The sequence below is a fragment of the Tenrec ecaudatus genome, chromosome 5 (assembly GCF_050624435.1).
Source record: "Tenrec ecaudatus isolate mTenEca1 chromosome 5, mTenEca1.hap1, whole genome shotgun sequence".
Classification (NCBI taxonomy): Eukaryota; Metazoa; Chordata; class Mammalia; order Afrosoricida; family Tenrecidae; genus Tenrec; species Tenrec ecaudatus.
In genome coordinates this window covers 137,213,816-137,240,066 of record NC_134534.1, presented here as the reverse complement: position 1 = coordinate 137,240,066, position 26,251 = coordinate 137,213,816, and the positions used below count along the sequence as shown (strand labels likewise).

Genomic DNA, 26,251 nt, shown 5'->3' with positions numbered 1-26,251 from the left:
ATGTCAAGTGAGCAAGAAACTCCACACGTTTCTCCCATGATCCTTTGGGCATCCGCTTGCACGGATTTCAGCACTTTCCTGCTGTATTTCCCTCCATAAATAAGAAAGGCCCCAAACGGGCTTAGAGTCAACACAGATATCAAGCTCAAGGCAAACAAGCACATTAAAACAAAGGGGGAAATGAATTTGTAAAAACAGTGATAAAATGTCCCTGGCTGCTTTCTGCACTTAAGACATCAGTCATGTCTAATAAGTGCATGTGATTCACTTAATTTTCTCTTGCTTTTGGATCTACCACGGTCAGTAATGTACACAGGACAAGATTGCTGTATTGTGTAAGGCATCATACGGGAGACTGATCGCCATTCCTGTCCGTGATGCAGATCTTGGCTTCTCCCTCCATGAAGGGACTATGGGAGCCATGGTGATGAACACGCGTGCTCCCTTCTCTCCCAGTGGCTGGGCTCCACAGCCCCACGTACTCAGCAATTCAGTGTTCCCTCTCGCGGTCCCTGTTCTCGTCCCACCCTCCCATGGGTCTCTACTTCACTGCAAGGCTACCTGGAGTTTAGATTCCTCAAACACGTGTATTCTCTGAAGACGGATGGGACCATGGATGACAGGTGGCCAGTTTCTCGGCTTGCACAGTGAGACGTGACAAGAAGGGCACACGTGGAGGTCGGCGTGAGTTGAAACTTTTTATAAGCAAGAGGATATTTTAGCACACACACAAAAGGAAAGGTTCCATTTATGAAGGGGAGTCCTCCATGGTGGTGGTGGTGGTGGTGGTGGTGGTGGTGGTGGTGGTGTGTGTGTGTGTGTGTGTGTGTTAATAAGGCTGGGCGGACTCCAGTCCATGAGACACTGTCCTGGTATTTCTCCTTTCTCCGTTAACTGAAAAAAAAATAACCATCAGAACAGATTTAACAGGACAATGTCCTGCCACCTTGTCTTTGAGGAGATACTTTTTTTGTCTTCTGTTTTCATTTGAGAGGACATGGACTTAGTGCCCGTGGATCTGGGGACGTGGCTATGTCTTTGTCTACTTCAGACAGTTCAACCAAGATTAATTAAAGGTAGAGGCCCACTTCACTGCCCCCCTCTTTCTCCTCTTCCTTCAGCTCCATCCAAACCTGCCTGAGCAACTCCAGAGAGCAAAAGAAACCTCTGCTAAGACCGAACAAGTTCTCGTCACTCACACTCCACCCTCCCTACAGTGCAGAGCTCCACTCCTACTGCAGAGGAGAAGCGGGAGGCTCAGAGAGACAGTGCCAGGCAGCCCCACACTGCACTGCTCCAGACTGAGACAGAGAGGAGATGCATACAACTGGTCAAGTAGTGACATCTACTACTGAGCAGATGAGGAAGAGGCAACTAAAAAGAAAGGATCACGAGGTGTTGAAGGAATCAGGTATCAGGCATCATCAGAACAAAAAATCATATCATTGTGAATGAGGCGGGGGTGAGGAGTGGAGACCCAAAGCCCATTTGTAGGAAACGAGGCAGACAGGGTGTGATGTAGCAACAATGAAAAATACAGCTTTCCTCTAGTTCCTAAATGCTTCCTCCACACACTATTATGATCCCAAATCTACCTTACAAACATGGCTAGACCCGAGGATGTACACTGGTACAGGTGGGAACTAGAAACACAGGGAATCCAGGGCGGATGATCCCTTCAGGACCAGTGGGGTAAGTGGTAATACTGGAGGGAGGGTGGGCTGGAAAGGGGGAACCGATTACAAGGATCTACACACAGCCTCCTCCCTGTGGGACGGACAACAGAAAAGTAGGTGAAGGGAGACGTCGGACAGTGCAAGATATGACAAAATAATAATTTGTAAATTATCAAGGGTTCATGAGGGAAGGAGAAACAAGGAGGGAGGGGAAAAATGAGGAGCTGATGCCCAGGGCTTGGGTGGAGAGTGGATGTTCTAAGAATGATGAAGGTAATGAATGTACAAATGTGCTTTACACAATTGATGTCTGTATGGATTGTGATAAGAGTTGCATGAGCCCCTAATAAAATGATTTAAAATATTTTTAAAAAGGAGAACGATCATACTAAATTTCTTCCATTCAAATCCAACAACAATAACAACAACTGTCTACAAGTGGACTGCATGTTAGAAACAATAATTATAATAGGACACAGAATTTCCAATAAACAAACAACATGTGCGCTCAGAGGGGTAAAGCGCTGGTTCCCACTCAGGGAGGGATGTTGTTCCCTAGACGACATCAGGCCACGCCTGAAGAGATTATAGCGTGTCACAACTGGGGGGTGAAGACGGAAAAGGGTGCTCCTGGACCTTGTGGGCCCAGGCCTGGGATTGTGAGAAATGTCTTACAAGGCAAAGGACAGCTCCTGGCAACAAAGCATTTGCTGCCAACAAGAAGATGCCGACTCATGTTCAGCCTCCAGGGTGGCACCGCAGAGGGCTCCTGTCGGGTCCGGGACTGTGGTTACAAGCTGGGGTGTGGTTCCTGTGAAACACACAGGGGGTCGCTATGGGTCAGCATTGACTCGATGGCAGTGTGTTTAGTTTTTAAGACTCTATGGGAATAGAAAGCCTCAGCTTTCTCCCATGGAGTGGCTAGCAGTTTTGAGCTGCAGATCTTAATGTTTACAGTGCAACGGGCCACACACCCATCCCAGGGCTCCAGTGCAGCCCAGCATTAGCTAGTGTGCAATGTCCACAGTGCTAAGATCGGGAAACCTTGTGCTGAGAAAAGAAAACAAAAGATCTTTTACCTTCTTCCAGTCACCAGAAGGTAAGGGACAATTGCCCAGGTTTCCCAAACAACATAAAGATAGAATCCTATTAATGTATGGCTTGCACTGTGGTTTTTAAATGCAATCGTCTGTGTTAGCAAACAGTATCTAAGCCAAAAGTGACGACAAAGAATATGCACCATTTTTAAATGTAAAAAGAGCAAGATTGTCTAATAAAGCACAGACCTAACTCCAAACCCCTCCAAATGATTAAAAATGAAGGATCATGTTTACTTAACTATAGGAAAAAATTTAAACACACACCTACATCTTTAACATGTGTTTTTACATGGGTTTTTATACTGACTGCTAAAATAAAAGTCTCATAAAACTTAAGTGCTAAGTGAGGGGGGCTAATAGTTGCTATCAGGGAAATCAAGGGGTTCCCTCTACTCCTGCAGGGTGGTGAGGACACAAGGTGGTGATCCTGGCAGTTCAGTGGGGGTGATTCTTTTCTTCCATGCAGGAGAGACCCTGAGGCACCTCACGTGCAGCCCCCAGGTATCTGTCACTAGACTTGTGTGATGCTATCGCACTACACAGATTTTAGCGGAGCTTCCAGACTAAGACAGATTAGAAAGACCTACTAATCTACTCGGCTTACAAAAAACCTGTGACTCATATTGGTATGGTGGCATTGTCTTGGGGATAGCTTATGACTAGGTAGTGTTTGTTCCACTGGCCATTGGATCTCCATGGGTTGGGGGCCCACTGGATCGCAGCTCATTATAAGTGTGCCAATGGAGTCTATTAATGGCTCCACATTTCAGCTTCCTAGGTATTGTGACTGTTGGTCTATGAGCAACTTTGGAAATCATGGAAATAGAATGTTATAACTGTTCGTGGCAAAGAAAACACATTAAATGAGGCTTCTGAGAAAAGAATTAAGCAGGAAGAAGTAGGTAGGATGCAATTAATCTCACTGTAGTCTAGGTGTTTATTTGCAAGCCATTCATCTATAATGAGAGATTAGCACCGTACTGCTGTTTATTGAATAAATGAATGATTGAATAGGACTTATTACAGATGGTAGGGGGGATAAAATCTTGAGAACATTAAAAACACAAGGCTATTAAAGAATGAGTTTGAAATAAACCCAGGTAACAAGTTGGCACGGTGTATTCCACGTTGCCAGTGGAAACATAATCCTACAAAAAGACCTATAGCTATTTTTGAAGATGTTAAAGCCTCTACCAGTAAGATTTCAGAATGAAAAATAAATTTTAAAAACCATCACGTTAAAAAACAGGGGACCTGGTTAAGAGCTGAGTAGGAGCTAAGAGGGGTGCTGGTCAAACAGAAATTGGTGAACGCCTTTAAATCTGCAGGGAATACGCAGACAGTCCCTCACACTGTGACAGACACTTTAGTCAGATGGAGAGAAAGAATGTTCGAGTTCATTTTGGAGAAAGGAAGGAAGTTGAGCACATACTAGACAGGGCCAGCTCTCCGCCTCAGACAGCACTTAGGAAACTGCTCAGCCACACTTCACAACGGAAGAGAAAGGCAAACCCAAACCCCATTGAGTATCGAGAGTAGGAAAGAATCGCTTCCAGTAAATAGAAAGTCAGTGGAGTAAAATGTGAAGCTGAGAAAACGAGAAGCCATTGTGGTCATAGTCCCCACAGCAGAGAGCTGTCATATGGGAGACACCATACAAACGAGAGGTGGGTAATAAATTAATATTCACACAGAACCGACGGAAGGGTAGACAATAAACCGCAGGCTTTACCCAAACATGACTCGTGATAAAATTCTCCTTTAAAATAAATATATATGGGTGTATGTATATAGATAAAGATTAGTATATGTATATACAAAGGGGCTTTGAAAAGGTGGTGGAAAATAAAGGTAAAAGATCATGGAAATTTTCCAAGAGGCCACCCTACACACACCTATTTCTAAATAACGAAATTAAACCTACAACAAGGAAAAGCGGTTTTTAAATACTGATGCTGAAAAGAAGGGCAAAGGAGAGGAGCCGCCAGCAGTTCTACGAGCGTCAATGTGTTCTATCCCTGCCTCTCTTCAGGACTAGGGGGCGCTGTCTGGTAAGCCCGGACTGAACCGCCAACTGCAAGGCGGGGATCCATGCCCCCCCATGACCTCTCATGAGAAATAAGGGGCTGCCTGCTCCCGTAAACATTTACAAGCCACCCGATGCCCTATGCAGGGTGGCTCAGAGTTGGAGTTGACTTGCCAGCCATCCACACATGCTGTCTTCAGGGCTACCTGCTGGGGACACCAGGCCAGATGCGGGTAAAAGAAGTGGCCAGCCGGTGTCATCTCCATCTAAGGTATACACATGTCACCGTATTTTTAAAGGAGACGACTAAACACACGCAGAGTGGCTCCTGCCCGGTGCTATTCACGGCCCACCCACCTGCACTCTGCATCTCTCCTGACGTGTAGCTCTAGTCCAACGGGCCTAAAATGGCCCGGGACATACGTGGTAGCGTCAGGAGACATTTTGAGTTTTCACAATCAGGACAGTACAACTGGCATCTAGTGGGTGGAGGTCAACGAGGCCACTCCACAGTCGACCATGCAGTCTACCAGAGTCTACAGCGAACTTTCCAGCCCGTGTTCACAGTAGAGAGGCTGAGAAACCTGCTCTAGCTTCACGTCATTCAGTGTCTGCATCCTCCCCGACCAGCCTCTGGTCTACACGTGTGTCGCCCAGGCTCAGAGTGCAGTTCACTGCTAGTGCAGGTCCCGGGAGTCTGACCTCTCTAACTACAGTGTACCCTAGAACTCTGTACCCTAGAACTGTGCAAGCAGAATGACCTCAATGCTTCAGTAAGACCAGGAATGAGTCAAGGGGCAAGAAGCCAGTCATAGATATCATCGCAAAGCGTCTTAAAAATGAGAACTTAAACTGAAAACAAAACCACAAAGCCCTGCAGCATAACCTCAATTGATGTTACCAACTACAAACCTCAAAGGTATAGAAATGTGCATGGTTTGATTTCAGGAGGAGGGAAGACTTCTCCAAACCATTCCCACTTTCTGCCTATTTTTCTATTGACGGACCCAAAGGCCAACCAACCCCTGATCTGTTTCCTTTATTGAATCCCATCTCCTCTTGCTTCCGGGAGACTTCGCTCCTCTGTCCAGTGCCTCCTGCTTCTCTGTGTTTTGGGAATCAGTCCTCTCAGCACAGAGGCTGCTGCAGGACACCACACTGGAAACAGAGCAAAGCCCTCTCCGGTGTCGGCACCCCTCTCTCTAGCGACCAGGATCTCTTCTTGGAGGCACTTCCACGACTAAACTTCTTGAACAACTTGTCAAGAATCCTCATCCAACTTCCTCCTCTCACAGCCTCTCGGCACCACTCCAGGCGGCAGCCGCACTCACAGACTCTGCTCTCGGGAGGCTGCCGGGGCCACAGGCAAGCCCACGTTTGCTTGGTGGCACCGGTCTGAGAAGGATCTCAAAATGTTGGCCTCTCCTGGGTTCCGCACCACCACATTCTCTCGTGGTTTTGCCTCTTCTCACGGGCAGTCCACCCAGGTTTCTGCTCTTTCCTGATTGTGCTCACCTGCCCCGTGCCTCTCGACACCATCAACATTTGCGTTTTACACACTTTCGTGAACATGGTCTGCCATGGGAAATACAGTGTGAAGAAGCTGTATACACACCCGGTGTACACATGTGTGAGCACATATACTTCATGAAGAAGTCATCTGTCGTTACTGACCAGACTCTGATCTTTTCCATTCGAATTAAAGTATAACATGGGCTGAATTTGACTCCATTGGGTTCATGCCTCAATAATAGGGCACAGCCCACAATTTGTAAAACACTGGGATACAATAATAACCTGCAAATATCTATCCCCTGCCCAGACTCCAGAAAGCTATCTACATCTCTGCTCCACCTGAATGCTAAGTGGGCAGTTTGCCATGAATGTCTCTAAGACTCCAGAGTCCTAGCCCACATTTGGCCCACTCTCATTCCACACTCTAAATCTTAGCAAATGATGCCTGCCTCCCAGCTGCCGGAGCCCAACCCCCAGGGGTCACTTTTGGCCCCTCCCTTTTGTGCGCCTTCTTCAGGGGTGGGAGCACACTATAGCCCGGCCACAGGACGTTTTCTCAGAACACAGCCTACTTATTTGTTGACACGTTATCTCCTATAATAGCAGGTGGGGCTGTAGTGACAGAGACCATATGGCTCCAGAAACCTCAGAGATTTGTCAGGCCCTTCACAGAAAAAGTTTGCTGATCAGAGTCCAGATCTCCTCCCTGCCTCCACTGTGACCACTCCGGTGTGATCTTTGTTTAAACCGCGGCAGCAGTCCCTCAAGTGCCCCTGCTTCCACTCTTGCTATCTCGGAATTTCTTCTCCATCTACCAGTATATGCCAAGGGGTTATTGAAAAGTCTTCTCGAGAGCTTGATGGAGAGGTAGCACACTGAAATTGACCCTCTATGGCGGGTCTCCAGTCTAGAAACCCTGCCACCCACCTCCTCTGACCCCACACGTTCTTCAGCCCTGCTGGCCTTCCTTCCAGGTCTTTCTCAGGACCTTTTCACTAGCCATTCCCTCTCCCTGGAAGACTGTTCCATGCACACCGGTCCCCCTCCTGGTGGTCGCTCACATCTTGCTGCCTGATCCAAGGCAGCTCTCTCCCCAGCCTGCTTACACCTGCTCAGACCACCTGCTTGTTACGGACTGCTCGCGAGCTCAGCGCTCCTTGCTCATCCATTTAGTTCAGCCCTTCTTCTTTTCTCCTTTAACAACAACAAAATGCTTGAAGAGGAGCCTTCTCTGTTTGCTTACATTTGATTCTGCCCGCGACGCAGGCAATGTCTCTGGAGCCTGGGTGAGGTAACAGCCAGGCTGCCTGCGACCTAGCTGCTAACTGAAAGGTTAGCACTTGCCCAGAGGCTGTGGCGGCAAGAGACCGGCTTCAGTGCTGCAGAGAGTTTAGGAAGCATGATGAGGCGGTTCTACACGGCTACACTGGGCTGCCACGAGCTGAAAATCAACTCCATGGCACCGACAACGGCAACAGCCAAGGCTTGGCATAAGGTTGATGAATGAGTTTGTCCTCCAAAGTGGGGGCATAAGGACTCACAGACCCAGCTGGAAGTAGGACTGTAGTATAATTTCAGGCTCTAAAAATAATCTACATCCTCTTCAAGAAAGGTGTAGGGGACATTATAACTTTTTAATGGGACTCCTTATAAAGCACATTTATGATAATGTCTAACACCAAGTTATTTGGCATGTTAATTTTACCTTCAAAGGAGACATTGTTTTGCAGAAAGTTTTAAGCACGCTATCATGAATATAACTTAGAAATAAAACTCTGATCAAGTAAAAAGCTGAAACTAAAGGTTAAAATAAATAAGGAAGTCTACGTCTGTTTAGGCTTAAAAATGATAAGACCAAAAATCCATAGCGAGATCCGATAAGGGACTAAAAGTGACGGGTAATTTTGATGCATTATGTAATGAAAGACAAGCCCCAAATAGAGACCATTTTTATATTTATCTCATTTCTTTCTGTCACTCAACTCACAGAGAAATGCGACCTACCATTCTACAATGAATTTTCAAGTAAAATCCTTCATAACTTTTAACCATGGCAATAAACAAAAATAGCAACGTACAATTCCATCGTATTCATAATAAAGGCCAGAAGCCTCGTTAGCAGCAAGTGCCATTCTGTGTAGCACTGTGGAAGCACTAGGAAGTCTGCTCATTTCCCCTTGAACAACTTCGAACAGAAGAGAGGCTAACGCACCCTCCAATATTATTAGTAAACAAGGCAGCAGCGGTCAGACTGGAGGTTGGCTCATTGTAGGTGTCAAATCTGGCAAATGTGCGTACTCAGGAGACTTAAGCATTTTCCTTTTAGGATAGAGTTCTGCCAACTATACACTTGTTATACTTTAAAAGTTCTTACCACCTGTGTATCAAAAGTAGTGCACACTAATGAAATAATTTAAATTAAGTCCCTAAACGATGCCAGTCCAGGGTGAAGGCTAAGTGGCCACTGCAGAATGACACCGTGTGGGTGGGTGGGGGGTGTTTCAGAGTAGCACTGGGCTCCACATTTTCAATGGCTGCCTTTTCTGCAGTAGATCACCAGTCCTTACTTCAGAGGCCCTCCTGAGTGAGCTAGAACCTCCCAAGCTGTGGTTTGCAAATGAGTGTGCAGTTACCACTCAGGCACCCTGGAAGCCGCACACCTCTTAACACTGGATGAGACGAACCCAGAACTGCGAGACTGCAAATGGACCCAAGTAATACTCACACTTTACAAATCTCTCCCTTCTCAATTCCTTGTGACTCCGGAGCATCCTTTAGCGTGTAACCGGAGCTTACAGCACTTCCCACTCATAGAAAAATGTCCTTTATAGGAAGGACCTATTATCCGCTGCCTAAAAATGAATCTATTAGCCCTAAAGGTTACCTTCGAACTCCTATCTTTCTTCTTCTCAAAGAGAAAAAGGGAAAAGGGTATCCAACATCTAATTTGGAGGGGGAAGTAGTCACAGTCTCTAGCGAGAGCGTTCCATCAGCACCTGCTGCTGCCGCGGTGACGGGCTACTCTATGCCGGCACTGTCTAGCTCAGGAGCTGCCGAGTGCCTCAAGTGCGCCCACTTGAGCTGAGGATCGGAATTTCACCTTTTATTTTAGTTGGATTAATTTAAATTTGAAGTGCCACTTGTGATTTCCCTTACCGGGCATTGGAGAACATGCTTAATGGGGACAACTTGATTTGGTCACGTATGGGTCAATTGACATCCTGATCAATGCATCCGATTGCTACATGCAGCAGCTTGGCACAGAACGCCCCAGCTCTGCAGGCGGAAAGCCCTGGGTGTAGATCCAGGATCTGTCTCTTTTGAGCTGTGTGGCTTCCACCCAGTCAGTCACCAACCTGTGTTCCGGTTAGCCTGTTAACGCTGACCTCAGAGTTTCCTTAAGAAAACCCAGAGCAGCTGCCCTCTCATCATTGCTGACGCCCGGCAACTGCGGTGTGTCCAACTGTGCAGCAGAACTCTGCTTCCTAGGGGTTTCAAGACTTGGTTTGGGGGAAGCTGATCACCAGGCCTTTCTTCTGAGCCACCCCTGAGGGCACTCAGAACTCCAACCTTCTGGTGAGCAGACAAAAGCCCCTCAGCCGGTTTCACCACGCCCAGACTCCTCTTGAGGATGAGAGTTGAGGAAAACCAAAGGCAGCATGAGTTCACTGTATCATTCAATAGAACTGATTCCATAACACGCACACTCCACCATTAGGTGGCGGGGATAAGGAGAGCCCCTCTCTGCTCTGAGAAGACCCCAAGTCCACCCCAGTGCAGGGACCAAGAGAGGTGGAGTAGAAAAAGGCGGGGTGGTGAGCACAGTCTTACTTTAAGTGGAATGGCCTGAGCAGGTTTCTTGGGCAGAGGACTTTCCAGGTGAGGTCTGAAGGGGGCGCAGGAGAGAGCCCATGCTGTGGCTAGCTACAGGCAGAGAGACAGCAAGCACGAGCCAGGCCTTGCCATGGGACTGGCGCGTTTACTCTGAATGATGAGAAGCCATTTTGAAACGAGGAGTGGCTTGATGCAATATCGCTGGCCAGAGTGGGCCTGGAGGAAGGCGTGGGACCTGTGGGGAGGCCAGGTGCCAGGTGATGGTTGGCGGAGGCCATGGCAGACATGGGATGTGGCCCGTCCTGGTCATAGTTTGACAAAGCGGACAGGATTTGCTGAGGTGAACACACAGGCCTTCATCACTATTAGGACCACACTTTGTAAGCAACCCCAACCCTACCACCCCTTGGAGGCCTCGAACTCAGCTGGAGACATGCTGGCACCTAAGTGGTGCAATTTGCCCTTCACTGTCCACCTCTGACCAGAGGGCAAGGAGAAGAGAGCACCTGGGTTTAACTCTTTAGTGCCCAGCTCCCTGTGGCTCTAATTAGAATGGTTCTGCATCATTTCAGGGAAACACATACACACACACACACACACACACACACACACACACACACCAGAGAAAAGCTAATGGTAAATGATGTGCTTAGCTGATGAGGTTCTTCATTTGGATCGATGACAATTTAATGAACTAAATATCATCGGTAAATATGATGAGAATTAAGTAGCATCAATGTTCCCAAGAACTTCAGACCTCATTCAATTCTTTATGCATAAGAATCAGTCCTCAAGAGCTAAGGTACTAGAGTGCTTTCTTGTCTATTGTCCAACAGGCTCTGTAGCACAGCAGCTGGGAGCACAGCCCCAGGCGTCAGATGTTCTGGGTTCGAAGTCTAGCTTTGCCACTCATCAGTTTTGGGATTTTAGGGTAGATTATAAAATCTCTGTATGCCTCTCATTTCTCCTCTTTAAAATGGACCCAATACTGCTCTTTTCTCAGAGAGTTCTGAAGAATTACAATATGCAAAATATTTAGAACCAAACCGGGCACAATGAGCAAGAGTTTATTCTGTTTGAGCAGGAAGGTGTCCTATTTGTGCTTCCTTAGCCAGATGAGAAAAGTTCTCTTCGCTTCGTAATAATCAAAGTTAGCAGTGGCCTTTCAAGGCCTAAAATGCAAACAATCCCTTCCATGTATACCTCTAGCAAGGGAGCCATCAATTAAGACACAGAGTGGTGGCATTTCCTCTGTGGTCACAACAATGGGTGACAAGAGGCTTCCTTCATGTGTGCACACATAGGGGCGTCCATGTATGTGTAGTGGTCAGTACCGTGGTCGCATGCCCTGGACGGTAGCATACATTATCACTGGCATCGTTACCTCCACTGTTGTTTTCATGTCTAGTTCATAGCTCTTGATCAGCTTCCTCACGTTATGAAGCACGATCATGAACCCATACGATTAATTTCTACTGGGGCTGACGGATTGAGTTTTGTTTCTTAGGTTATTATTTACGGAGACCTTACCATATGGCAGGCTTCCTGGGAAGTAAGAGGGACCCAGGGCAGGCAAACAGAGCCTTCCCCTTAGGGACTGTGAAGTCCCAATACTTTACAACCAGACGGCAACGCTCAGGGACTGCACAAAAGCATTCCGTGCACAATCTGCACAAACTGGAACACAGAGCAGTGCTTCTGGGGCTGTTGTGATCAGCCACACGACTGGGAGGCTGTACTCCAAATGAGCACCTCCTATCCCCCCCTCCCTGCCAAGTCAAAGAATGCAGGGTTTGTGTGCTGAAATGAACTGTGGGAAAGATGAAAAAAATTCACTGCGGATAGCCCACCTACTGCCATCAAGGAGATGCAGCCTCACAGTGACACTGCACATGGTGTCCAAGGCTGTAAATCTTTACAGGACCAGACAGCCTCATCCTTGTCCCTCAGAGAGACTGGTGGGTTTGAACCACTGGCCTTTTTAGCTTTAAAGAACTACACAGGCTCATTGTTTCCCTCTCAGAGAGGCTGGCCCTTGGTACATTGTTAGCAGCAGTCCAGTGCTCCCACAGCAGTGCATGCCACCTGGGCTCCTTTCTGCTTCTAAAGTCAGCTTTCGAAGAAGAACATTCCTCTGCATTGAGATGGATTTCTCGCCTTAATCTTATAAATCTCTTTTTTCCCTGGGACGTTATATGCAACAGAATAAAAGTAGAAGAACTCACAGAGGCTGGAGCCTAACATTGGCTGGAAATCTGCTTACACATCAGAATCACCAAAGTAGTTACTTAGAAAAGTGTGGGAGTCTGGATGCAATGCATTGTGGTTAAGATTCTGTAGGTCCAGGGTACAGTTCTCTGATGAAAAATATAGATAAAAGTTAAAAAGCCACCACTTAACTGCCTGCTGTTTGCCAGTAACAATCTTTTCTGTAAAGAGTATATTCTGACCCAATGCAAAATTACCTCTTATAGAATGTCGCCTTTACTCATTTGTGTGAATGCGTCAAATGTGTAAAAACATCTCACGTAGAGGGTGCCAGTGATAAGGTGAATAGAACATAACTCCCCCATCCAAGCAAATATTTATGTGACCAACTGTCACCGATCTAAGTACAAAAACAAAAACTCTGTGTACTTAACAATGATGATTTTCTAGCTTGATTTCTCAAACACCTCAAAGAAGTCTCTAGACTAGAATGATTGTCAAACAAAATGCTTCCCGAAGGCAAATGCTGGGTTTAAAAATAAATAGATAGATATATAGGTAGGTAGGTAGATAGATAAATAGACAGACAGACAGATAGATAAATAAATGCAAAAAACCACTCTCGTGACTGGACAGCAGAGGGAGAAGCAGGCATGGGCACACACTGGCGAGATCCAGAGCCAGGCAAGGCAGGAAGGTATTGTCTTAAAGCACCGTGATTGTCCAGTGTCAGGACAGCGGGCAAGGTGATGCTTACAGAGGAGGCTTGTAAACAAATCTGTGATGCTACCGACTGCCTGCCCTCGAGGATGGGCACACTGGTGATGCCAGATGGACCAAGGAAACAGTTCTAGTCCCTGACATTTACACACGATATTTTAACTCCTGCTTGGCTTCTAGATAAAATTTTTAAAAAAGGGAAATGAGAAAAAAAATGCTAAAGACTAAATGTACCAGATCTTGACAACGGATGTCATAAATGAGCTCAGGATGAGATATGGGAGCTACAGTAAAATGTGGTGAAGAAATCAGATGGTGCCCGGCTGCCAGAAAGAACAGCTCGGAGGGCGTCAGAGGCTTGTCTTAAAACAAGCAGCTATCGAACGAGGCGGCCCCTAAGTCTACATGGACGCAGCACACCACTCGGTGTGATCCCACGGACGAAAATAATGAAGCCCAAATCCAGAGGAGGGAAAGGTATCAGAGCTTACGTTGTAAACACGCAGGTTGCAGAAGGCTGTGGATGCCCATGGACGCGCCAAGCCCACTGCAGGGCCCCACTTGGATGAAGCCTCCAATGATGTCCCTCGGATCACAGTCCAAGGATGAGAGTAACCGTACTATCAAGACAGAGGGCACTGCAAGGTCAATTGTGACCGATGGGTCACGGCCAACATGTGACACCTTATCCTTTGAACTCCCCTGTGACGGTGTTTCCGATTTTTAATATTTTCTGCTTTCAATTGAGGTTGCTCTCTGTTTTGTCGTTGTTGTTTCGTATGAATTTCTGGATCTGATATCAAGAATAGGTATATCTACAGAGGCAGCAACTGGATTAATAATGATCTAGGAGCATGGCGGGGGAGACTGGGGGGAAATGGGGAGCTAACAAAAATGCGTACAAGAAGGAAGAAAATGAAATTGATTGTATGGATGATGTACAACTCCTCTTAACACAACTGAAGTATTACATTGTATGACACTTGAATTGTAAGCCAATAAACTATCAAAAATAAATAATTTTTAAAGTAAGCTCAGGATATTAAGAATTAGAATGGATGCCACAAACAGCTAGTTCTGCCCTCCAGCAGAAAAGAGCTTTTTTTTTTTTTTTTAAAAATGGCACTTGAAGCCTCATCCTTGAGCTTTGAATTTTTGAGCCTCACCAACGGTGTGGGCTTAATGAGTTTATCAATCTGCTTACTGGGAGTGATGACAGAAATGAGATTCATTAAAAAGAATCAGTGAAACGGCCGTTTACTTTCCCAATTTATGTAGCTGCTGTCTTTGTTCCTCATCAAACCATCTCATTACACACCCACCACCGAGGAGGGATGATGAAATGTCAGCCCCGATTCGAATAACTAATATATGGCAGACACAAATATATTTATGTGCTTTTGAGAAAGATTAATAATAGCTGGTGCTAGTCTCCCAACGGCAGATGTACAAACTTTCTATCTACACATAAATCAACCCAGGCATACAGTATATTTTAAAGGCTGCTGATGTTAGAGTGGTTTTTAAATTACTCAGGTTCTGGAATAAACTAAAAGGATGTTAACTCAGGTGGCAATATATTCTGGATCTTTCCATATTAATTTAATGTTATAAAAATGTATCAGCATTAACAAAAAGTAGGTGGTATTAGCAATGAAGAGGAGAAAGGCAGATCGGCTTGAAATCCAGGGGTGGTGCTGTTCGCTGTTGGAGAGTTGGTCCTCAACTCAACGCTGCCCCCTGCATCACAGAACAAACATGTCCAGGACTGCTCGCTGAGCTGACTACCGGGAACTGCAGCGTTTTCACTGGCTGATTTTAAGAAGTAGGGTCCTCAGGCCTTTCTTCCTCGTTTGTCTTAGTGTAGACAGAAGCTCCACTAAAACCTAAAATGTTAAAAATCCATGAAAACCTCCAGAGGCAGGTAGGTGGTACCTGAGCAAGAGGTACCCTTACCAGGTTCAGATTCCATGTCTCCCACAAGCAAGGCAAGAGTCCGCCCTCGGAGCCCCTCACCCCCTACAATCTAGGGGTGCATGTTTCTATAATCAGTGGCTTGCCAGTTTGGGCACATTCATTACAATATTGTGTCAGGAATTATTGTAAGTTAGATGGTAATCAGACTTTAGTGTGTGTTGCCTTGTGAAAGTGAATGTAATGAAGTAGAAAGGCGTACACATTGGCAACAGACAAGAGGGAGCACATCAATGAGGACGGAGAGCGGGTAACTGTCAGGCAAGCACTGGCTGAATCAGAGAGACCTCCATTGTACCAACGACTATTGAAGCGTTTCCAAGCCATGAGCCAAACAAATCGGCAATTGTGCAAGAGGCCAGAGCTATTCAGGCGTCAGTGGGTACAAGAGGCCGCCACCGCCGTGGACACACCAGAGGTGGGATCAACTCAGCCCTGGCGGCGGCGTGGTTACAAGCCGGCCTGTGACCGGCAAGGTCTGCAGTTTAAAACCACCAGCAAGGAACGCCTCGGTGGAAAGGCGGGGCTTTCTGCTCCCCTAAACAGTTAAATGTTTGGAAACTCACAGGGGCAGTTCCACCCTGTCCAAGCAGGTCGCTCTGGGTCTGCATTGACTCAAGGGCTTGGTGGTAGTTGTTCGTTTTTTGTTGTTGAGGGTGGGAAGTGATAGCAATCGGATGACAGTAGTGTGCGGATGTACAAGTATATCATCATCATCATCATCATCTTTATGCCTAAGTGACTTCCTACTACATCTCAGTCAACTGCTTGAAAAATCCTATCAGTGTACGTCAAGAGGAGCCTGGTGATGTAGTGGGTTCTGAGTTGGGCTAGTAACCACAAGGTTATGAGTTTGAAACTACCAGCTGTTCTGCAGGTAGATTTACAGCCTAAGAAACGCAAAGGGGGCAGTTCTGCCCTGTCCTATAAGGTCATTATGCATTACAATGAAATCAATAGCAGTGAGTTTGGTTTGGGTTTTATGCTGCCAAGGGATCTGGGTACCAGAACAGACTTGAAAATCTTATTAGTGGGACTAACTTTTTTTTTTTTTAAGAATAAAATCTCACAGTGGCTTTTAAACTGTTATCAAGAGTTGCCTGAGAATTGCAGTTGATACTGAGAGAGGCGCTGTACTTCTCATTTCCTTCCAATGACTCTAACCATTTTGATAGCAGAAGCTGACCCTCCATCAGAGCAGGACAAAGAAGTTCCATAATATGAATCCATTCCCCTGCTGCAGTGGAACCAAGAAGAAATGGTTGTCTGGGTCTTTAGTGCTTCACAGAGGCTGGGTATGCTAACGAGAGAAACCATGTGGGTCAGGACTGGAGAGCTAATCAATCCCAGGTCCACTGTGTGAGATGATCAGTTTAAACTAGTCATAAGCATGAGTCCCAGTCGCAAGACAGTTCAACATGGTCCAAACCATTCCTCCAGATGAAGTCCTGGGAGCTCTGGTGGGCGGGGCGGGGGTGGGGTGGGGGCGGCGGGGGGAGTGCAAGCAGGGAAGAAGGAAAAAGCTCAGTGTCCCAAAGTAGCGAACATCTCCATTCTCTGGAGATCAACAGCAACTTCATTAAAATGGGAGCATGTTGAAGCATGTTGTTCCTGCAAAGTACAAAGCACTGCACACCCATCCACTGATTCATTCCGTCCCTTATCCATTCGCAAATACCTAGCCGGTGTCAGACACGGTGTCAGATCCTGGGGACACAGCTGCCGATAGGTAGACATGGGCCCTGGCTTTATAGCGCTTATAGTCCAGTGGGCGAATGCGAGATGAAAGAGAAGGGATAAATATACAAAAACAGTGACTCAGGATAATACTGTTCCTTGGAAGAAACGATGGTGAGAGATTGCTTCACCTGCTATCAGGAGTGACCAATCTTTGGAGAAAGGCTAATCATGGTAAAGAGGGGGGGGGGTTGAGTGAGAAAGAGAAAGCCCCTCGATGAAAAAGACTGATGCAGTGGCTGCAGCCGGGGGCTCCAACCTAACAACCACTCTGAGGCTGCCTTAGGGCTGTGAGTCCGAACTGACCTGAAGACCGCTAAGAACAGCAACAACAACAAAGGCCGTGGTGAGACGGGGTGACTGGATAGAGACTAAAGAGGACTGTCGTGGGGGCTACTTTAGGTAAAGTCATCAGAGAAGGCCACTCTCAGGAGGAGACCTGGTTAAGGTGAAGTCAGCCAATGGAATAGCCAGGAGAGAAGCATTCCCAATAGTGGGCACAGGGAGTGCAACGATCCTTAGAAAAGGGCTCAGAAGACTGAAGGAACGGAAAAGAGACCGATGAGACAAGAGTGACGAAAATACAAGACTCAAGAAAACCAGCACGTGCACAGGTCGACGTGCCCACACAACCCGCAGCCTGCACTAGCTGGAGACCAGAAGAACTAGACGGTGCCTGGCTCCCTCGACCAACCACTCGGTTTGGAATCAAAACAGATATGTTCCTAAAGAGAGAAGGAGGAAAAGGTACAACAAAGTTTAAAATCATAAAAATGGACCAGACTTATGAGTCTGAGAGAGACTGGGAGCACCCCCAAGACGATGGCCCTCAGACACCCTTCAAACCTGTAACTAAACCCATACCCGGGGTTACCTTCCAGTCAAACAACAGACAGGCTGTGAGAAATGTGCTCTTCAGAACAACCAACCATGGATGACCGAAAAGACAGGATTCGTCCAGGGATAAAGCTCGGAAGGCAAATTTGCTCTGTGAACTTTCACCCGAACCACAAGAAAACATCCCCACACACAACAAATCATCAAAAAATACGCCAGCATAGTCGAAACATAGCAAGGTGTGTGTGGGATGAATCTGCAGAAGCAGCTGAGCATCTTATTTACAGGCTATGCAAGCCAACTTCAGCAGCCTTCATGAATAAACCAACACCTTTAATCTCGAGAGGCTAGAGTTTAGAGAAACTAAAAGGTGTTCAAAATGCATTTCCAATATTCGTATATATACACACCGTATATACTAGTGGATAAGCCGAGATTTTCAGCACAAAAAATGTGTGATTGCCGTTCCTCCGCTGTTCATTCAAAGCTCCACTGACACTGCAGGGCTTTGAATGTGTGTTTACTCACATCTAACCAATCAGAGCCGTCCTATGGCGTGGCCAGCTCCGATTCGCAGAAGCACCCATAGTGATTCACTTACGGTGGCAGCTGAACTGGTAAGGATGTGTCTGTGGCTGCGCTCTGTCTCTCCCCTCTGGTCTCTGTGTTAACTCACATCCTGCATTTCCCACCCTAGGCTTAGACTCGAGCCAATCAGTTTTTCTGGTTTCCCAGGTAATAATTAGGTACCTCGGCTTATACTCGGGTCGGCTTATATCTGAGTATATACGGTATATATTTTTAAAAAACTCAAAGGAATAGACATCAGAAAAGCCCCGAGTAGCCTTCTGAAGACCAGTAAGATAAACAAGGTGCTTGGGCTTAGGAAAGGACGGACAAAGCCTCCATACCTCCTCTTTGCACCAACAGTGTGACCTCACTTCCCTTTGGGCACTCGATCAGCATATCCACGACTTGATTGTGAGTAAGAGCTTGCACGTTCTTCTTATTAACTTCCACTATGAGGTCCCCTTCTTTCAGGCCTCGGCACCGAGGGCTGTCCACAATCTGTTTCACTCTCTGGCCACCCCCACCGGGGCTGTCCGCGATAGTGAAACCAAAACCCATCGGCCCTTTGATGATGTGGACCGTTATGAGCTCGGGCTGGGTGGCGATGGAGGAAGCCAAAGAGACAGTATCGTTGGGATAGCTATGGGAACCATTTGAAGCCACGTCGGCAGGGCTGCTGGGCCTGGCATCCTTCACGCTGCTGACTTTGCCTGTTTTACTACTGTGGCTGGCTGGCGAGTCGTAGGTCTCTTGGCCGTTCACAATAATCGGTTCTTTATCCAAAATAGCCACAGAGGTCACCAAACTTGTGTTGGGGTCGTCTGGGTCAAAAGGCAATGGGTATCCTCGGCAGAGTTCAAGGTCCACGCTGGCACCAATAGGAATGGACTGGAAGATTTTCACCACTTGGGCGTGTGTATGTCCCAAGACACAGGTGTCGTTCACACTGACAATCACGTCCCCTGCGGAAGGTGAGAGTTTGGCATTTAATGGCATGCTGTGTTCTACCCAGACAAAGCTGAATTGAAACTGGACTTGCAGGTGGTCCTGTACGGTCCAGAGGGACTCTGCTATTGCTTATTTTAATTGCCAATAGGCACTCTTTTAGGGCTGAGCGTCTTGCCTGCTAGTGAGAAAACAACCATCACAAAGAAAACACTGGAGCTTTCTTCAAAAAAAAGAAAAGCTTACCGTAAAAATCCAAGCTTAGAATTCATTTATTCAAAGGCGCCTACACTTTTAGTAAATTACCACTTGGCTTTACTCACTAGTATCCCAAGCGCCGCCCCCAAAGTGTAGACCATCTTAATCCTCAGGAGGGGAGACAAGCTCATCTCAAGGGCTTGACTGGCCACTTCCAACCCTGTGAACCCGTGATGCTGCCTGGTCCCGGGGATACATCAGCTCGCACTAGGGTCCCTCTGGCCGTGTACCTGTTTCCATCTTGCCGTCCAGTGCAGCAGGCCCGTCCAGAACCAAGCTCTTGATCTGGAGAAACTCATCAGGTTCGTCCCCTCCAACAACCGTGAAGCCAAAGCCACGGCTGCTTTTCCGCAGTTTCGTGTGAATGAACTTGCCTTTCAACTCCGAAGGGTTTCGAGTAAAAAAGGGTTTGCCTGGAGTAAAGCAGAAATAAAAAAGGCACAGGGTGCATGACCACAAGCATTTTAAAGAAAACATGAAATAATTACTAACAAGAGTCAGGCAGCTCCAAACTCAGCTGTAAGATTTAAAATTTTAAGCCGAATCGATTCATTTGTCAATTGCACTGATGAAACCAGAAATCAAGTTGTGTAAAGTGCAGCACGATTGCTTTCACAATGCCAAATACAGGCCGCTCTTCAAGTTCGGGAACCCAGGCATTTGGACACAGGCATGTCTCAGAGAGCGTCTCTGGATTTCAAAATGGGAATGGTCTCAGGCCAGTTTTGGAGCCCTGGGCGGTGTGCACAGGTAAGTACTCAGCTGCTAATCAACAGGTTGGAGATGTCAACCCATTGCCTCCAAAGAAAGGGACGATGATCAAGTTTTGAAAAATCAGCAGTGAAAACCCCATGGGACACAGCTTGACTCTGACAAAGGCACCTACGAAGCGGTAGGTCGTTTTGGTATTTTGGTTGAGGAAAAGGTACTATCGTGGTTCAGACTGAAGGTCCAGGAAGAGATATGAGAGATGGATGAACCAGGTGCCAGTCATCTGACACACCTCCTGGTTGCCCTTTGGATGGAGCTGCCCAGTGATGATCTCACAAAGTGGGCAGGACCTGGACCTGTATTTTGTTCTGTTGGATATTTGACGATTAGGCTTCCACTGTGCTCCCCAGTCTTAGCTTTTAAGCCTTGGTTTTAAGCCGAATAGATTCATTTGTAAAATGCACTGATGAGACCAGAAATCACATTATGGAAAGTGCAGAAGAATTCCATAAAAATAGAGAGATGGTGCTGTACCAATTAAAGTAATCATAACTTGACTTAAAAATAAATGAGGGTTCGACTAATTTTGACTACTATTTTTGCAAAAGATCCCAGGCGTGTCTGCTGCTAGAAATTTATTGCTTGAAACAAACTAAGGACATGTGGCAATTAAAAATGAAATAATTACTAACAAGAGTCAGGCAGCCCCAAGCTCAGCTGTAAGATTTAAAATTAAGTGAGAGCTATACAGCTAAGTCACTTTCAAACCAAGCTGCCTAAAGTTTTACTTAAGGGTTTGTTTGGTTTTGTTTTTGGATACATTCACAGATTACTATTTGGACACTAGGCCAAAAGATTTATTTTGGGCTTGATTAGTTGGCCATTTCTCTGTAATTGAAAAACTCACTGGAATTTCTCTGGATATCCCAGATTGTAGCCACAGTTCCATCAGAGACACTTTCATCTCATCTAATTTCACTTCCTATCTCCAGTCCTTGCCAATTTTCCCCATCTGCTCCTATTCTTTGTTATGAAGAAAATTATCCAAAAAAAAAATTTTTTTTTTTTAAAGAAGCAATCCCCATGCTCCCACGGTAATAGAAGCCTGGCACCCAGGAAGGAGAGCTATTTTGGGTTAGTTCTAGCTAAAAGGTCTCTGGGCACACATACAATTTTTAATTGCATATTTTAAAAGATTCTGCTTCTTTAAAAAGGCTCTTTTAAATTGCCTAGCCTCACCGGTCTGCTCACTAAACCCGCTAGTGCGGTCCCAAAGCTTCCTGGGAGCTTGGCAACCACAGCCTGTCAGCAGAGTGGAAGAAAGGGAGCACCTAGTCCAGATGCATCATCGGACTTCGCCTGCTGAAGCGCCAGGATGGTGAGATGCCTCCCAGATTTTACTTTGGGGAGGAAGGGGGTGGGTGTGAGTGGTTGGTGATCTTGAAGCAAAGGCTACTGAGTTGTTCAGAGGGCTTGGAGGGAAATACATCTCAGCAAAGCAAGACAGCTACAGGTGCTACCTTCTCAGGAGGCTGACTCTTAGTGCGACTGGGACAAACAAACAAACAAACAAATCAAACTCACTCTTATTCAGTTGATGTGAACTCATAGCGACCTTACAGGACGGAGTAGAACTGGCCCTATGATGTTCTAAGACTGTAACTGGTTGTTTGTTTTTTGAGGCTGTAACTCTTTATGGGAGTAAAAAGCCTCAACTTCCCCCCCCACAGAGTGGCTGGTGGTTTCAAACTGCTGACTTTGCAGTTAGCACCCAATCCATAACCAGCTCCTTGGACCAGCTCAATAAAAACCACAAAACCTCCTCCAACATTCCCGACCTCTATTTTTGGCTACACTCTTCTTCCTTATCCTCTCTTGCTGCTTGAAACAGTAAAATTGTACTTAACCGGTTGACTTCTGACTTACTACCCCCACGCTCATATGTGATAGGTATGTCCAGGCATGTGCATAAGCACCATTAGCATGTAAGCTAGAACCCCCTATTTCTTCACGTGTGATGCGGTCAGAGAAATACCAAACACATGCCTGTCACATGCATCCTGCACATGGGAAACTAACACATGAGGGTGCTGTGTGCTTGCAATACAAACCCAAAACACATTATGTAACATGTGCATTCTTTGTGTGAGCATATGATATTAGCAGTACCAGTTAGCTGCAAACAGCCACGACATTTGGTTGCTAATGTCAAAGGTGGTAGTTTGGGTCCACCCAGGGGTGCTGGGAAAGAAAGCTCAGAAGATCCATTTCTGAAAAACCAGCCACTGAATCCTCCCAACAGAGCCTAGCTCTAGCCTCACCCACATGGCATCACTATGAGTTGGAACTGACTTGACAAGGATTGATAGGGACAGCACTATGGGGGACATCTCCTGAGCGCCAAAATAGCTTGCTGAGTGAATCAACGGATGGACAAGCCCAAGGAGAACTAAACAATGAAACTTGACAAGTCTTCGGAAGGCTGGACAGTTGAGGGATGCTCGGGCGTGTTACCCTTGTTACAGGGAACGCTACAAAATGTGCGACTGAGCCCGGCAGTTGAGAGGGCAGATCCATTACAGAATTAGTATTTAGAGTGTTTTCACTCTAACAGAGACTCGAACAGGGCTTTGAAATGACCCCACCGGTATCTTTTTCCGATGCTGAACTAGGAAAGGCAGATCAGAGGGCTTCACATTTAGACCCAGTTGATTACTTATTATGTATGGGTGGGCCATTACTTAATATTAGTTTGGGGAAAGGAAGGTTTTTCTCCTCCACAAGCAGTGGTATTTGAAGCTCTCTGCTGCAGCCCTGTGGTACAGATAATTTTTTATAAAAAATCTTATATTCTCTGTTGACTAGTCACAACCGTTAAGGCCTGGTTGTGCATGAGAACGGTTTTGGAAACTTACAAGAACACACTCATTTCTTGGGCCTACCCTTGACTCACAAGGTCAGGAGCGTCCACGTCTTGTCTCCAAACTCTAAACTTGAACAAACTTTCCCTGGTGCCTGTTTGCTTGAATGGTCAGGGAAGCTGGTGGCACTGAAGTACAAACACACTCTGACTGTCACTGAGTCGATGGTGATTCATAGTGGCCCCGAGGGCTTCTGAGACTGTAACTCTTTATAGGAGTAGAAAGCATCATCTTTCTCCTGTGGTGCAGCTGAGGGTTGGAACTGATGACCTTGCAGTGAGCAGCCCAGTTCATAGCCCACTACATCGCCAGGGCCCCCACGTGAATACCCTTGACCGTGTCCTCCAACAATACTTTCTCCAAACATGGAAATGTACACATCTCCGTAAACGTTCACCTGCTGAGATCAGAAGTGTGGTCCTGTTCAGGGGGATTTGCTAAACTGTGAATTTAGCAAAATTATCAGATCATCTAGCCAAGATATCCATATAGCTGCATCCTGATGGACACTGTACTTCATGCTAAATCTTGAAATGTTCTTTTCTGATGGTGAGAAGATCACATCATACTGATATTAACTCATCTGTAAGTATCTATTATATTCAATCTTTATTCAAGCCCTTGTCACCATGAAAAAGTATAATCAGGCCAGAAGACATTATTTCATATAAATGGCTGTAAGTACTAATCCCATGACACTATTAGGTACCAGGAACACGTTTTTTCCCTCTTGAAAATTATAATAGAGGGATCACAAATAGAGCAGAGTTATTCTGCTTGCCTTTTTATATCTAACACAATTATACTTCTTAAAAATTGCAGTAAGGAAGGCTAATCTTATAGACTTTTCATAAGTTCTCTATCCCAAACATCTTCCTACTCTATCACACAAGATGCTTTTGAACTTTTCTTATTGGTGAGGGATGGGGTGGTGGGGAGGGGCGATTCAAAAACCAAAGCAAAATGCTTTCTTATCATTTACAGATAATGAGGCCTGAAGGTAGCAAGATTCTCGAGCTTCCAGTTGTCAGAAACGGGCCTCTAGGGAGGGCTTATACTACTTGTGAAGGAAAATTAGTGAGACGCACTGACACATCTTCAAACACACAAGGATGACAGCACGACGTCATGATGAGAGGGAGGGGTGGGAACTCACGCGCCACATCCAACCACGCACATTCATCCAGACATCTCTGTTTGAAAAGCTGTTGTGCTGACTACAAACAATCATGAAAATCACCCAATTCCGACTTTTAAATGTACCCAATTCAACACACTAGGAAACGGTTACTATCTCTAAATCAGCGCTTTACAACCTCAAAATGATACCGCACCCACCTTCAGCTCCAGGGAATAGTGGGTAATGTCAGACGACATGTTTCGTTCTCAAAAGTGATGTGGGACTAGGGTGGCCGGGTTGCTACTGGCATCAAGTGGGTGGAGGACTGGCATGTTGCTGACCCCCACTTCACATGCACAGGACAGCCCCTCTCTCACAAGAAGGAATGATCCCGTCCAAGATGGCAGCGGTGCCGAGGTTGGGAAACCCTGATTTCTATGGCTGTTAACAGGTAGCTGTTAATTTTAGAGGGTTACGGATAGTTGAAGAAACTGACTCAGTAAAGGCTCTAATTTTCTTGGGCAGCCTGATTAATAATAAATTGAGATGTATTTTCATTATGTATGTATTTTGCAATCAAAGAATGACTTGGGAGTTTAAACATTCTACTTTTGAAAGTAACTTTTTGTTTTTATTTTATGGATTTTCAAAGCTAAAACCACGAGACAATACCCCCCCCCCCCAAAAAAAACCCCAACCCTAAAATGCAAAACACCCCTTTACCCTGAAGTGGAGCCTCTCTGGCTGGCTCTGGGTTGCTTGGTGGCTGGTTTGGAATAACAGGAGGCACAAGCGATGAGTGAGCTTCTGTCCATTCTGCAAGAACGAAGAGAAAACGGCATGTTTCTCCTTTAAGTGGCTGGTTGGCTTCCTCCACACTCACCTTCCTGAGAGTCTGCTCAAAGCAATAAAAGCAGGAGCACACGGTTTGGACCAAACAAAATCTATGGTCTGACCCCAGGTATGTGGAGACAGTAATGCCCTTCATCTTCATCTCTGTCTTTATCTGTCTGATCCAAGACCTTTGGGGAAAGCAATAAAATTGAACCAATAAAATCTCCAAATCTCTCTACCTGGACAGTCTACCATGAAGCCAGAAAACAGTGTTAGCAGGGACAGACAGAAGGCTTCCTGAGACCATCCCTGAAAGTTATCTAACGCAACGGCGCACAGGCTGCACTGTGGAAGCCTGGCGTTTAAGTGGTAAAGTACCCGCTCTATCGTCGTCAATGAAATTCAAACGGGACCCATTACCAATGGGCTCGGGGCCTAACTGTAGTCATCCTCATTTCAGAGGCCCAGAGATACATGGCAGTGAGGGACCCCTGTGATCTGCTCCAGAATCACTTTCCATCTCACCTACGTCTATGCGATAGCACACTGCCCTCCCCTAAGTCCATGTCCCACCAGCTCAGTACGATTATTGAAAGAATGAAAGAAAAAAAGAGCCTGAAGTAGGGAGGAAACCCTCTGAAACTCTTAGCCTAATAAGACAGCCGATTGCAGTACTTGGCAAGTGATGGAGCGTTCCCGCCAAAGCTATTGCACAGCCTCTGAGTCTAGAATGGTCATTCAATTTGTGAAAGATTTCAAAAATGAAGCTGAACATTTTTGACAATAAATTATATAAAATTCAAATCTCCGTATCCATCAATAGAGTTTTCTTTATTAAATGGCCAGACATATGGTCTCTGGCTACTTTCTGAGCACAGAGGCTGCGTGAAGGATTGTGGCACAGCCTCTGCGGCTTCGAGACGGAACATTTAGCATCAGGTTCTAGCCGTGTGGTGGGTTGTGCTTAAGCAAGGTCAGCCATTTGAAACTGGGCCCTGCTTTCTACTCTCATTACGATTGACCACCTCGGACCCCACATGAGCCGCTATACTCTGCCCCACAGGGTTGATATGGGTCAGAATCAACTCGGTGGCAGTGAGTTCGGTCTGGTTGACAGGAAAGCATGGTAACCTCTGTTCAAAGTTCTAAATTCATGATATGAAGTACTAGACTAATAGAAAGACAGGTATCTCGCTTGATATTTTCACACTAACCCTACTTCTACCGGGGGGTGGGGATGGAGCAGTAAGTATCTATGTTAAAAG

General features: G+C 46.1%; 1 protein-coding gene across 16 annotated transcripts in view; it reads right to left on the bottom strand.

Annotated features, from left to right (window-relative positions):
• MAGI1 (membrane associated guanylate kinase, WW and PDZ domain containing 1) overlaps positions 1-26,251 on the bottom strand; it is a 728,953-nt gene that overhangs the window by 57,769 nt on the left and 644,933 nt on the right. For all 16 annotated transcript variants that reach the window (XM_075549926.1, XM_075549927.1, XM_075549933.1 and 13 more), the window contains exons 10-12: positions 24,876-24,968; positions 19,631-19,813; positions 18,539-19,159 (exon numbers count right to left, since the gene is read on the bottom strand). In XM_075549926.1, coding sequence (XP_075406041.1) covers positions 18,539-19,159; positions 19,631-19,813; positions 24,876-24,968 — 897 coding nt within the window. The remainder of the gene's footprint in view (positions 1-18,538; positions 19,160-19,630; positions 19,814-24,875; positions 24,969-26,251) is intronic.